The 13391-nt window shown below is 45.9% G+C and overlaps 1 protein-coding gene across 1 annotated transcript; it reads right to left on the reverse strand.

Annotated features, from left to right (window-relative positions):
- Nucleotides 1–755: 755 nt before the first annotated feature.
- On the reverse strand, nt 756–8304 carry LOC113479397 (octopamine receptor-like). Its single transcript, XM_026847264.1, has 4 exons — nt 8286–8304; nt 7878–8166; nt 2566–2742; nt 756–1483 (listed from the first exon to the last, which is right to left on the reverse strand). The coding sequence occupies exons 1-4, from the start codon at nt 8302–8304 to the stop codon at nt 808–810; spliced, it is 1161 nt and encodes a 386-aa protein (XP_026703065.1). The 3' UTR covers nt 756–807.
- Between the last annotated feature and the right edge of the window lie 5087 nt (nt 8305–13391).

Genomic DNA, 13391 nt, shown 5'->3' on the forward strand with positions numbered 1-13391 from the left:
CTCTATAGCTACACTGATAGCACCAAGGCATTAGACATCACAGTGCAAAACACACAAGTAAGTAAGAATTTCTCTTCACATCTCCTCTGTGGCTGGTGTCAGTCAGCTGTAGCCCCCTTTGAACCCCCTGGGCTCTCGGTGTTACAGCAAGTCTTGCCCATCTCCTGGGGCTTGCTGCATAGGATATTCCCTTCCAGAATTAATAAAGAAACTCACAGATAATTCACCAAAAGCCACCGAAATCTCTGAACATCTGTATTTCGGAAGCAAGTGGGCAGCCCTGAGGAACAGCTCAGACTGCAGAGGGGTGCCATCGTAAGGGAGTGACCTCTGCTCTTTGATCACACCCTTCCTAACTCGCACACAGACTAACACACGTGGAGCTATTAAAACTGGTCGAATTTGTAATGGAAACTGCAAGATGAGCACTACAGTGGCTTGGTAAGAAAGACCTACTTTCCAACCTTACATTGTAGATCACCAGGATGTACACAAAGACAAGTTTACATTATCATACTGACATTTTTACCCCAGCATGAAGGTTGAATTTCTCTTAGGAAATGCTCATTAAAAAAATAATTACTCAGGAAGGAATTATCTCCGTTAGTTATAACAAATTGCCCCCAAAATATCAAAGTTCCTTATTTGTAAAACTGTGGAAGATGAAGAAATGCATCTTTGCCCTATGCCCCCAGCTGTAATATTCCAGCCCCTCCTTCCCCTATTTTCCTACCAATTATTTTTCCATTAGGATGTGCTCTGGCACTTTCTGTACCACCACCTCCAGCAACTGATTCTGAATCCCTATTACTTGGGTTTGCCTTTCAGGGCACCATTGGGCACTGGCACCGTATTGCTATATTCTAGGTCTGGAGCAGTCTTGGAAAACGTGGCTATGGAAACCATGTCTTCTCCAATGTCCACCTGAGACCTGTGCCTGCAAATGAGCAGCTTCTTCAGGGCCCGTTGGAAGTCCCGGTTCAAGAAAGCGTAGAGCATTGGGTTGATGGTGGAGTTGCAATACCCTAACCAAGTGATGATCTTGAAGGTGTCAACCAAGACTGTGCTGGTGGAGTCGGTGCCTCTGGCAGCGAGCCAGACATTCAGGACAAAGTACGGCAGCCAGCACAGCACAAAGACTGAAATGATAATGCTGATGGTCCGCGTGGCCTTGTTCTCCAGCTGCAGATGGTTCTGCCGCTTGCTGTTGGGGTGGTAGTGAATCTCCAGGGTCTGAGACATGATCCGAGTGGCCTTGAGCCGTGAAGCTCGGTAGATGAAGAAATACATGCTGCACATGACCATGAAGGGGACAAAAAATGCCAGAGCAGAAGCCACGATGGCAAAAATCCAGTTGGTGACAAAGATGCATTCTCTGCCTGCATCAAAGTCCACCCCAGGGATCTCATTCCAGCCTTGCATGACAGGAAGGAAGGAAATCAGGGAGGAGTATACCCAGACCATGCAGGTCATCACAATGCATCTGTGAAAAGAAAGAGATGGGGGGCGGGGGGAGAGAGGGTCTGAGTTATTTTGAGTTGAGAACATCCAGTACGATTTAATCCCCATGGTAACCCGTGTGGGATATCACTGCTCAGCAGTCCCCCAGGGCTTGGAGAAGTGGCCGAGCAGTGAAAAAGCTGGGGTACAGCAAGTCCATACGTGAATATCTCTAATGACTGGGTAATTGGGTCTGTGGTTTACAGGGCTGGGGTCAGCGTAAGGGATGCTCAGAGCTGGCTGCAAAAAGAGGAGGAAAGGTTTTACAGAGGATTTTCGTTTAATATTTAAAACAACAGCATGCCCATTTTTCTGTTTGGTTTCAGTTTTAATATCTGGCTGTTATCCGCTGAGAAGCTGTAAGGATGGGGCTGATGGACACTAGATCCTCAGAACCACTGCAGCGCTTGCTCTGTGACGCGGGATGCTGCACAGCCCCCTCCTCGCTCTGGCGACCACCCACACTCCACGAGTCTTACTCGCAGGAGTTGCAGTGGGAAGAACATTCCCAAAAGGGCCTGAACCCACCTTATACAGCACCCTGCAGCTGCAGCATCCTCTCTGCCCACCTTCAGACAACTCTCCTCACCCTCCAATCCTCATTTCAATGTTTCACATGAAACCTTGGCAGGAGCTTAGAAACATCCTGTTTTCTCTGCATTTCCCCAAATATTATCATTTAGAAAACATTGTGAGGGGGAAGACTGGTGCTATATGCTTTTTTTCTGGGTCTCATTTCTCCTAGTCCTTGGGGAAATTCCCATGAAATGTCTGCAAAGGGCAGAAGCTATAGGTACAAGCTGGCCCACATCACTGGTTTCTACCCCATTTTGTGACCCATCCTTAGCTCAAAAAGTGCTTTCCTAGGAGCACCCTCAGACCAGCTCAGCTGCATGCTCCTTTTCTCTTGCACCACGTCACAAATTTTCTGCAAAGTTTTATATGGTGTATGGTATATTTGCTTTTGGGCATCAACTGTCAATAACTCATTTGGTCCCAAGTCAGTATAGGCTGTGGCCAAGTAAAAATTTGGGGGGACCCAAAGTGAGGAGTGACTCCACTCACCTGCCACGGGACATCCTTCTTGAATAGTGGTACGGGGTCACCACGGAGCAGTATCTGTCCAGGCTAATGAAGCACAACGTGACAATGGATGCAGTGCAGAACATGACATCAAAGGAGATCCAGACTTTACAGAACAGCTTCCCAAACAACCACATCCCCGTCACCTCGTAAATGATACTGCAAGAGAAAAAGGGGAGCAATCAAAGCTAGAAGGACTGATTTAATGCATTTCTTCAGGACTTCACTGAGGTTTTAACACAGAGGTACCAAAGATGGGTGTGCAGCTCAGGTAGACAGCAGGGATTCATCCTCAAAATGCAACTCAAGGCAATAACCCACAGGTAAGGTATGGCTTAAAAAGGCCAAACCTATGCTTCCTACCTGCACTCTGATATAAGCAGGTGTCTTGAGAGAGGCTCTTTGCACCCCAGAACTCCCCAAATTTGCATCTGCACAGCTTTGTTTATCATAGCTTTTTCCAGTGCCCTATGCAGCACAGATTTTTATGATTTCTCCTCAGTTCCTGGGGCATGGAAGATGCTCCCTCCTCCAAGAAACTCACTTTTCATCTAGTCGGATGCTTCAAAACTAGAGCATTTCAATTCTTGGTTAGAAAAAAAAAATTCCTAGGAGGAAGCCTATGCATTATATAACTCGCAAATGCCTCAGTGAGGTAAACACACCAGCAAAAAGCAACCATTATGCCAAAATTTTTTCTAACAAAGTCGAGAGAGGCCTGTAAGAAGTGAGCAGCGAAGGAAGGAACATATGGCAGCTGTAGGAAGGCTGATGCATGTTTCTATAGCATTCAATTAGATGCCGTTCGCTTCCCCTTTCTTTCACCAGCTTTCTGCAGCTCCCGGGGTGCTGCTGAAATAACCATTGTGTGTGAATTTGATGTGAAAGGCTGAGTAACAGCCTAGTCCTGCAAAGCTTTAATTATCCTGGAACTTCACAGCTTGCTGGTCAAATACAGTGAGAACAGGGCTGCTGTGGTGCAGTGAACTCAGGTGGGCTCTGCTGTCTGGCAGGGGCAGAAACTGTCAACTTGATGTCAGAGGAATTAGAAACCAACGCCTGCTCTGCGTCTAATTAGCAACAATTCATTAAAATTACTTGTGAAGGTTGTTCTAGAGCACGACAACTGCTGTAGGTGGGTACAGTGCTACTGAAGGGCCCCAGCCCTCGGCAGCTTTTTGTTATGTGGGATGTTGGGCAAAAATTTTAACAAACATTCATCCACAGCAGAATCTGTCCCTACACCGTGGTGGCCTCCACATGGGCAGCATGGAACGTCCCACTGCGCAAACATGCAAAGGTTTCATGGCTCTTTTTCAAGTGAGGAAATGAGACCTATGGGAGTTGAAGCACAGGTCCTGTAATGGACTTGGGTGCTATTTTGCCATTCCTCAGAAGCCCTCCTTATCCCCAGAGATGCTGCAAAGCCTGTGGTGTGAGCACCATGGCTCTCCAGAAGTAGACCATGCTGCTGCCATGAGCATCCCTGCACACAGATCCCTGCTAAGCAGGTACCCAGCTCTCATCAACATGCATCTGGTGGGATGCACCTGACCTAGCAGGTGTTCTCACAGCACAGGGTAGTGGATACCTGTTCCCTCTTCTCTGATGTAAAAGGTCTTTGCAGCTTGGAAGAAACACACAGTATGAGCAGAAGTGAAGACCCCTCTGTGTTTCACTTATACTTGCAAAAGAGTAGCTGGAAATATTCAGCCTGGAAATGACTGGGCTGGCTGGAGTAGCCAGATGACAAGCTAAGCACAGCTGAATGGCTCCTGCAAACAAGCCAAACCAGGACAAAAAGCAGAAGTCTTATGAGATTAAGGCACCAGACGACAATCTTGTTTTTCCTTTCTATCATATTTTCCTGAGCCAAACTGGCTCCAAAGATCATTTCTTTTCCTTCTCTTTGGCATGTGCTAACATGCCAGCTGAGGAGCAAACTGCAATTCAGAAGAGCAAATAGATATGAAGCCAAGATGGTGGGGAAGATGTGAAACAGCAGCCACTCCATCAGCAGGACCGAAGAAGGCCCTATGGAGCTGGCAGGGTCCGTTCCTCACCACATGGCAAATCAAGAGCCATCAAGTCTTTACCCCAGGCGACACTAAGACATTCATGAAGGGCAGAAAGCATCAATTGTGCTTTGCTCCTTGATCCCCTTTGTAATTTTTTTTTTCTTAAATAAGACACTCTCCTAGGTGGCTATTTTCTCTCTGGCTACATAGTGAAGCCATTGGTTTTCATGGAAATCCTTCTCCCCTTGTAATGCCCTCTACCATGCTTTGATAGGGCAAGAGGTAACAGTTTTAAACTGAAAGAGGGTGAATTTAGACCAGATATAAGGAAGAAATTTTTTACAACGAGGGCAGTGAAACAGTGGTACAGGTCGCCCAGAGAGGTGGTGAATGCCCCATCCCCGGAGACATTCAAGGTCAGGCTGGACAGGGCTCTGAGCAACCTGATCCAGCTGAAGATGTCCCTGGTCACTGCAGGGGGGTTGGACTAAATGACCTTTAAAAGTCCCTTCCAACCCAAACCATTATATGATCCTTCCCCTCCCCTCATATTCTTCACAGCTGTGGGCCCCTCTTCATCTCTGTTGTGCCTTTTCTTTTTGTTCCCTATTTGTCCTTTCTTGTTGGGCATGAGAAGCTACAGACAGATTTCCCAATGAAACATCTGCTGCTTCTTGTCCCTTCCATGCTTTCCTGGGAACCTAGAAGTAGGAATTGTCCAATTTTCTTCCCCTTTGCATTCCTAACTGAGCAAAACCTAGTGCCAAATTCCCTTTTTCCCCCGATAAGGAAGAGATCTTATTCCAGTTACGGGGGATGCAGCCCGTCTTACAGAGGAAATTACAGCTGCCAAGACACCCACCTGCTTTTTGTTCTTTGCTACCATACCCTCCCAACGCCCAGAATGCAAATACCACATCAGTAGGTACGAGGCAGAAGTAATGAGAATGCTGGGTGACTAGAAATGCCCAAGCTCTATTTAGAAGAAAAAAAAAAAATGAGGACAGATATTGCCAAGCACGAGCAAAATGTGGAGACACTAGAGGAGTCATCAAGTAGACAACAGGCAAAATCAAAGAGGAAGCGGTGATAGAGATCATCAGCTGGAACTCACTTCCAAGCAGGAATTGTTCAGCTTTTGTCTTGTTTGAGCAAAAGGGGTGCTGCCGTTTCTGGGCAGGATTGGGGTAACAGAGATGGTGAGCTCCTGAGGGATGGTTGGAGTGGTTGGGTGGTTGGAAAAGCAAGCAGCTGTGCAGTCCCAGAGGAGCCCTTGAGACACCTGGGTTGGACTGGAATGAAAACCTTTGGTATCTGGGTTTAACAAGAACATGGAAAGGAAAAAAAAAAATAGGCCAGGGAATCACCAGGTAGCAGAAAGATTTTGCTTTTTAGCTGATCTTCAGTGACTGACATCTTGTTTTTCTAGGAGGCTGAAATGATCCGCTGCATTTTATTGCAGTGACCTCATCCATGCAGTGGGAAACAGCAGAGCTTCTCTTGGGAAAAATTAATGGGTGCTACTGTTGACAGAAGCACATGGATCGTTTCTGCAAACCCTCCCAGGTCAGCCAGGTCCTCACCCACACACCCGCTCAGAGCCACTGGCAATCCTCAGGGAACAAGACTGGCCAACCTGGAGACCCTTTCCACCCCTGTCTGGCAAAGAGGCACTTCCACAATCCCATCTTTCTCCAACACAGAGCAAAACCCTCACTATCAGCGATACGAATCTCCTGGTTAGGTCCCTACCCTCACTCCCACTGACTGCGATAGGATAGGAGCAGGTTAGATCATCACCAAACTAAGATGCAATCCAAGCCCCCGGGGCAGATATTTGTAGCACCAGGTGGAGGGGAGAGACAAGTGGATACAGAGGGATGATTTCAGAACCTGGATTTAAAAAATTCACTGAGCTTAGAATTGAAGTTGGTGGTAATATTTTTTTTGAAGGGCATCATTTGCTTTTTTTTCACCTGACACTATAAACTGCTAACTCAGTTTGTAATTGCTTGTTGGGAAAATACCTTTTGGTGCCAAATTTAAAAGCGTAAGTAGCTCTGTAAGAAATGAAGCACAGACCATGAAAAGTGTTCAGCTTCTTCATAGTACTCCAGAAACACTAAATAGGGCGCAGCTCCCCACTTTATACAGTCCTACAACCATTCTGTAGCACAAGGCAGAACCTACAAGCAAACTGGTTTCTGGATTCGTTTTACTATGGTTTAGCCAGGTAGTGAAGTTCCTGTAAATATAAACTTCAAGCCGGGGCAACTGCCCTCTGAAGTGCCTCTTCCTCCATTATATATAGGTGAAGCCTGAATTACCCTACTTATACTAAAATAAAATCCTTACATTTACACGGAGGGAGGGGAGATGGCCTCTGTCACCGTGTCAACACTGTCCGTTATGGATGTGCAATGCAGCCAGGCAGTAGGGGCAAAACAATTCCCCCAAGTGCAGTGAATCCCATCTGTGATCCCACTGTAAGCTGCAGTTCTTTTAGTCTGTTTATGCAGGCAAAAGATTTAGTTTGGGAGGTCGCCGGCCTTCCCCAAACTCCATCACTGTATGTCTGAACAAGAAGGAGCAATCAGAATGCTGTGTTTCCCCAAGAATATGAAGAATAGCATCTCTGCAATAGCCTTTCAAGTTCAGTAATATGAAATCATCCGTTTTCTTACACTAAAGGATCTTTTTAACTTCTCCCTCCCACTACCAGAAAATAAAGATAAGGTTAAAGAAGTGTAAAACTGCAAGCACAGAATTTAACTCCGCTGATTTCAGTAGTCATTCTTGAGTAAGAAAAATAAGGGAAAAACGTCTTCTAGTTTGCTCTCCCTTTGAAATGCAAGGAGGATCAAAACAGTCATTGCACTTAACGCTGACACACCAGTGGCAGTCCTCATCTCACATTCCCCACTCAGAGCATGCAACATCATCTAGCAACCATGTTGGCCCCACATACAATGCACAGCCTGGCCTGGAAGAGGGGCCTCATCGCAGAAAAAGCTGGATACAGAGGTCAGACCAGCAGCCACGGTCCCAGTGTAGCCAAGAGGCAAAATACCCTTGGAAGTTCCTCTCCATTCATTATAAGGGGACCCATTATAAAGGGTGGAGAAACTGAGGCACAGAAGAATGCAGTTAAGCGTTTTGGAGAGCCCAGCTCTAAGCACAGCATGTGAAGTTCTAGCCAGCCCTGCTCAAATTGAGCTGCTGAGCTAGGAGAAATGACGTTGGACACACACACTGCCATCTGATCTTGCTTCTTACCTAAAGGGCATGACCAGACAAGCTACGAGGAAGTCTGCTGTGGCTAAGGACATGATAAACATATAGGTGACGGTGCGCAGCCTCTTTTCCACCACTGGGCAGATGAAGACTATTGTATTTCCCAGGAGCGTGATCAAGTCAATGAGGCTTAGTATCAGTCCAATGACCACCTCCTGGACGCCGATCCCTGCCCCGTTGCTGCCTCCTTTCACAAAGGAAGAGGCAGCAGAGGAGAAATTGGAGAGCCAAGTTTCATTTTTGTCCATCAGCATCTTCTCACTGTTAAAACCTGAAAGAGAGGAAAGGTGGGGGGAAAAGTAAATAAGGGTGCACATGACTTGTAGGTCTACAAAAGAAAGTCCAGAAATAATGTTCATGCTTCATTTAATTCAAGAAAAATCCACACACCCTGCTGTGTCTGTGCCATCACTGTTCCATGGTTGTCAGTCCACTAGAAGTGAAAGAAATCCTGAGGCTGAGGATAAATGTGCAGCATTGGCTGAAGTCCTTTACAGCAATGAAAAGCCCTCCTGTGAACGAAAATGCATCATCAGGTGAAGCATGATACAAAAGAATAAATGTGCTGAGAGCGGAGAGAGGACAAACAAGCGACTGAAATCCAAAATTAAAGCAGTTCTGCCAAATCCCACTGAACAGCGTGCTATGTCCACAAAATATGGGGTTTGGAACTAGATGATCTTCACGGTGCCTTCCAACCCAAACCATTCCATGGTTCTATATTCTCATCATCATCTTCGCCATCCACAGACCAGGTGAGGCTCCAGGCTCAGGCTGGCTGCTTTCGTAACCCCACTATTCAGTACACGCTCTGCCCTGGGTTGTCCAGGTACTTTTTTTTAGACTCTGAAGTTAAAAGCTTTTTACTACCCTGGTGGGCAGCTCCATCCCACAGCCTGAAGGGCCATGGAGAGCTGCCAGCAACCACACAGGGAGCTTAATGCAAGTAAGCAAGTAATTGCGATGTCTCAGGTGCAGCGGTGACCTCAGACTCATGTCTCCTCCTGTGCCCAGCTGGGAGAGGATGCTCCCAACTCCATAATGGGGGACTTGTCAGTGAAGGAAATTCACATGCTCGTGTCCACAGCTCAGTTCCCAGACTTTGACCGAGTGGTGTCACAGGTACCTGAGAAGGTGGAAATGATGCGCTGCAAAAATTCCAGCAGCTCAGAACTCACTGTTGTGGCTAAGGGGAACACAAAGACAAAACTTGTGGGAAAAGAAAACGATAGGAATATTTCAAGACATCAAATTGTTATATTTGAATAATGCCACTTCTCCTGTGACTGGGCTCTGCTTCCACAGTACCCTCAGGTCAGTCCCGCATCTCCAAGGCATGACTACCGAGTGCAGCATGAGAATGGCTCAGGATAAATGTCCATGTAGTTCAACCTGCCTTATCTCACAGTGGCCAAACTTTGCCTTAGGAGGTCTGTAAGAACAAGGTAGCATGGAACAAAATTTTTTCAATGTCTGTTTTTCCTTCCAGGAGCCTATGGTTCAGAATTACCTCTAAAGGTGGTTTCAAGGTCTTCTAAATCATGACATTATCCTGCTTCCCCTTTGGTCCATGCAGACTTTTAGCATCCGTGACCTCCTACAGCAAAAGCTTCCACAGCTCAGCTATGCACGTTTTTTCACTTGTTTTGAGCCTGTCAGCACCTAGTTTCATTTGATGACCCCTGGTCTTTGTATTGGAAGAGACATCACACAAGCAATCCCCATCCACTTTCTCAACACCACTGGTGGACTCTTTAATCCCCGTCACATCCCCTAGCCCCCTCATCATCTCTTTGTCACGCTGAGAGGTTTTTGCCAACTTGCTCCTTCCTCATACAGAAGAAATTGAGGACACTCTTGGCCATCCCTCCCGCTCCTCTGAGCCTCTGAGATGGACCCAAACTAAAAACAATTTCCAAGAGGTAAACGTACTGTGGATTTATATAAGGGCATAATGATGTTCTCTGTTTTGTCCTGCTTCCCTTTCATAACAATCCCTAACATGGTTTGCTGCTTTTGATTGGCACTTAGCACTGAGCTGACCTTTCCACAGGACTGCCTACTGCCATCCAAAGATCTCATTCCTGAGCAGTAACAGTCAGCTTGGAGCCCACTGCTTTTGATAGGAAAACAGAATTAAATGAGGTTCCCTCCATCTTCCCCAAACTCCATCACTTCACAGTTGAATTTTTTCTTCCATTTTAATGCTCACTGAGCCTCATAAAAGCTTTTCTGCAATTCTTTGTCAGTCCTTATTCTTCATGCCCCGATTAAACTTTGTTTCACATGCAAATATCACCACAATTCACAATTTTTCCAGTTAAGAGGTTTTTTTGAACCCCACAAAACCCAGCTCCTACCCCTGTAAAGAGTATTGCTGACCTCTTCCCCATGGTAACGCACCATCCACTTCCCCCCTGCCTTTCACCTTTTAGACATGTATTTGTTCACACAAGGAACATCCTTCTTAAGTCAGGACTATTAAGTTTCCTTAAAAGCCCCCGCCATGGGAACCCATATTGAAAACCTTTTGAAAATCCAAGCAGGCTACACCAACTAGGTGCTTCTCATCCACATACTTGCTGACTTCTTTCAAGCACTCCCATATGACTGTGAGGCTGGACTGCCTTTTGTAAAAGCAAGACTGACCTTTTCCTTGGAAGTAATCGTGTATTACATGCACCTACTCATCCTTCAAATTTCTCAGCTCCCTCCTCTTACTTCTATTTACTTGCTGGATTTAGCGGTTTCCTTTCAAATTAAAAAATAAAAACAAAGATAAAACTAAAGCTGTCTAGAAAAAATTAGGGAGGAAAGCTCCTCCTCTGCCCCTCCTCACCAGAGCTGGGACTTGCAGACTCAGACCTGAAGTTCTGCTCCTCCAGCATCGACAACAAGCAGGTTTGTTGGACATCAAGCTCTGTGGCAGGCCCCTGAGTGGTGACTAAGAAAAGTCTACGGGGTGTCTTAAGTGCATCAGTCTTCATGAAAACATTCATTGGACAACATTTCACATCTTCATAATACCCCATTAAAAAAAAAAAAAAAAAAAATCCCGTCTCCAGCTCACATGTTATTGACAAGAAAGAGGACAATCTGCACCATTCTTTCTAACAGCCCCACCGAGGATGTCATCAGACTGGATGAACTCCTGTGGGACAGTTTGATTTCAATGCAACCACACTTCCTGGCAGAAAAATTGTTCAGCCCGTTCTCCTCCCTACGTGGTTCACACAGACAGCACAGGGACTGCTGGCTGGCAAGACCATGTGGTGGCAATGCACGGCCACACAACCAACTAAGTTGCAGAACCTGCAGCTGCAAGGTCCATTAGATGGTTCACATCCATCTTCCAGCTCATCTGGTCATCTGCCATCTCCCATACCTGCTGGGAGATGCTAGTGTCCTCACACGTCTGGGACCTCTGCAAGGTCTGGAAACAGTTCTCTGATTTCCACTTTGGGTTGACCCTCCACCAGTGTAAGCACAGGAACACCAAGCAGTCAGCCCTGTGTTCTCCCAGAAGAGCGTATAGTGTCCCAAGACATGAAGAGCAAAAATCAGGCTTAATTAAAAGTCAATGTTTTAAAAAAAATAAAATTTTAAGGTTTAAAAAATCAAGTATTAAAAAGTCACTGTGAAATTACTGGCCTATAGCCTCGAGTAATCATAGATGAGAATGCTGGATCCATTATTTGGGGTTTTTTTTATATGTAACACCGAAACAAAAAGCTTTAGAAGTCACGTCTTCCTTCTGCAAATAATGACTATGCTTACACGGTTGTTAAGTATGCATCAGTGTTAGTACAACTCTAATTAAAGCGGATCATTACTTACAGAACGTTGCTCTGGTACTGATCTGGGAACACACACTGCACTCAGACTTCAAACAGAATAAGGACACAGCTATTAGAGTTCATCTCTGCAAGCTCTCCGTGCTCCTCAAGTACCACCTTAGCCACCAGCCTGGGTTAAAAGGTCTTCCCAAGTGAAAAACTAACAGCAGGTTGCTTAATGCAGGATACATTTAGGAGCGTGACACAACCATACACAAGTACAGGAGACAAATGTTCCCACACTCACAAAACATTAGAGAAACACGCTCTTGGTCATGCTATTCTTTGGTCAACGCTAAGACAGGCTGAGAAATGAGACTCTCCTCATTTGACATCCATGATTTCTCTGACAACAAAAGGAAGGAATGACGGATGCTTGAAACTTCAGGTTTGAACCTTGAACTCTAACTCCCGGCTCCTTTTCAAGAATTCCCACGCAGAGAGTCACTGGAAGCTCATCCAGAGCCTCTGTCACGGCCCAGCACCCATGCTGGTGTCTCTCATCCTTTTTGCCTCTGACTGGGCAGCCAGCAACTTATCTCTTGCTAAGAAGTGCTACTCCCGAACCATCTGGAAAATTGTTAATAGCGGAAAGCGGGGTATGATAAAATCTTAACGACTCTGTGGAAATCTTTGGGACAAAGCAGGATATGCCATCCTTCCCAGGGATGTACTTCCACAACTTAAATACTGGAGCTTTTAAATTCTCCTGTGAGCTGCAGCAGTTCATGTGGTTACGCTGTCTTTCTTTCCTGTAAGGAGCCCTCTTAAATCAGTGGGATAAATACCCAGTTGTATCGTGATGTGGGATCATCCCAGGTTTCTTGGGAATCTCAGATGCCTTAGGGTTTGTGTTGTTCTTATTTGGACATTACAGTTCTGCTTCTCTTCAGATACTGATGGGCTGGATTCTGCTCTCAGTCTGGCTGAGCGAAGCAACCCCATCATTTCAGCTGTTTTCCTTTAATATACAGAAAGTTTGACCTAATTTATTCAACAGACAAATCCCAAGTAAAAGGTTAGTTTCATCACTAAATGGTATCTTTTGGTGGCAGGGAAGGAAAAAAAAAAAAAAAAAAGCTCTTCAATCTCAAGGCTGACTGCACTTGAAAATCTTAGAGGAATTACAAAAATTGGAAATATATTTGCTGCCAGACTTTGCTCCTCCACTAAACCAAATCCAAATCAGCGTACGGCAGCATGCACAGCACCTGCCCCAGGACCTCAGAACACATTTCCCTCCTCCCCTCTGCTGCAAGTCAAGGCTGCAGTGGTTCAGTACTATGCTGTTGAATTTGCAAGGCTGGTGTCGAGTGATAAAAAAGGAGGAACATCCCTGGGGATGCTTCCACCTGTAAAACACAATCAGTGAGGCCACGCCGCAAGAGAGCCTTTGCACTGACTTCCCTTCTCTCTCTCTCTTCCTCCATCCAACTTTCCCCTTTGAAGGGCAGCACTTCTCAGGACACAAATGGTTCCTTTTCATCCCCAAATCAGCGCAGAACAAGTCTTAAAACCTCTCTGACAGCAAACCAGCCCTGGGTCTAGAAACCCTGTAAAATGTGCAATCTTTACCTTCAAAGCAGACCGTTGAACACCGTCAGCAGGCTTGAAGCAGCTCAGCTGAACCACCGAGCCGGGTGCGTGGTGCTTTTCCCAG

This window comes from Athene cunicularia (genome assembly GCF_003259725.1).
Source record: "Athene cunicularia isolate RWA chromosome 4 unlocalized genomic scaffold, athCun1 chr4_part1, whole genome shotgun sequence".
Taxonomy (NCBI): Eukaryota; Metazoa; Chordata; class Aves; order Strigiformes; family Strigidae; genus Athene; species Athene cunicularia.

Coding starts and splice junctions, on each gene's coding strand:
- LOC113479397 (XM_026847264.1), bottom strand. Junction 2,743..7,877: donor TGTCTGGTCATGCCCTTTAG/GTAAGAAGCAAG, acceptor TTTCTCTTGCAG/TATCATTTACGAGGTGACGG. Junction 1,484..2,565: donor AGAAGGATGTCCCGTGGCAG/GTGAGTGGAGTC, acceptor TTCTTTTCACAG/ATGCATTGTGATGACCTGCA.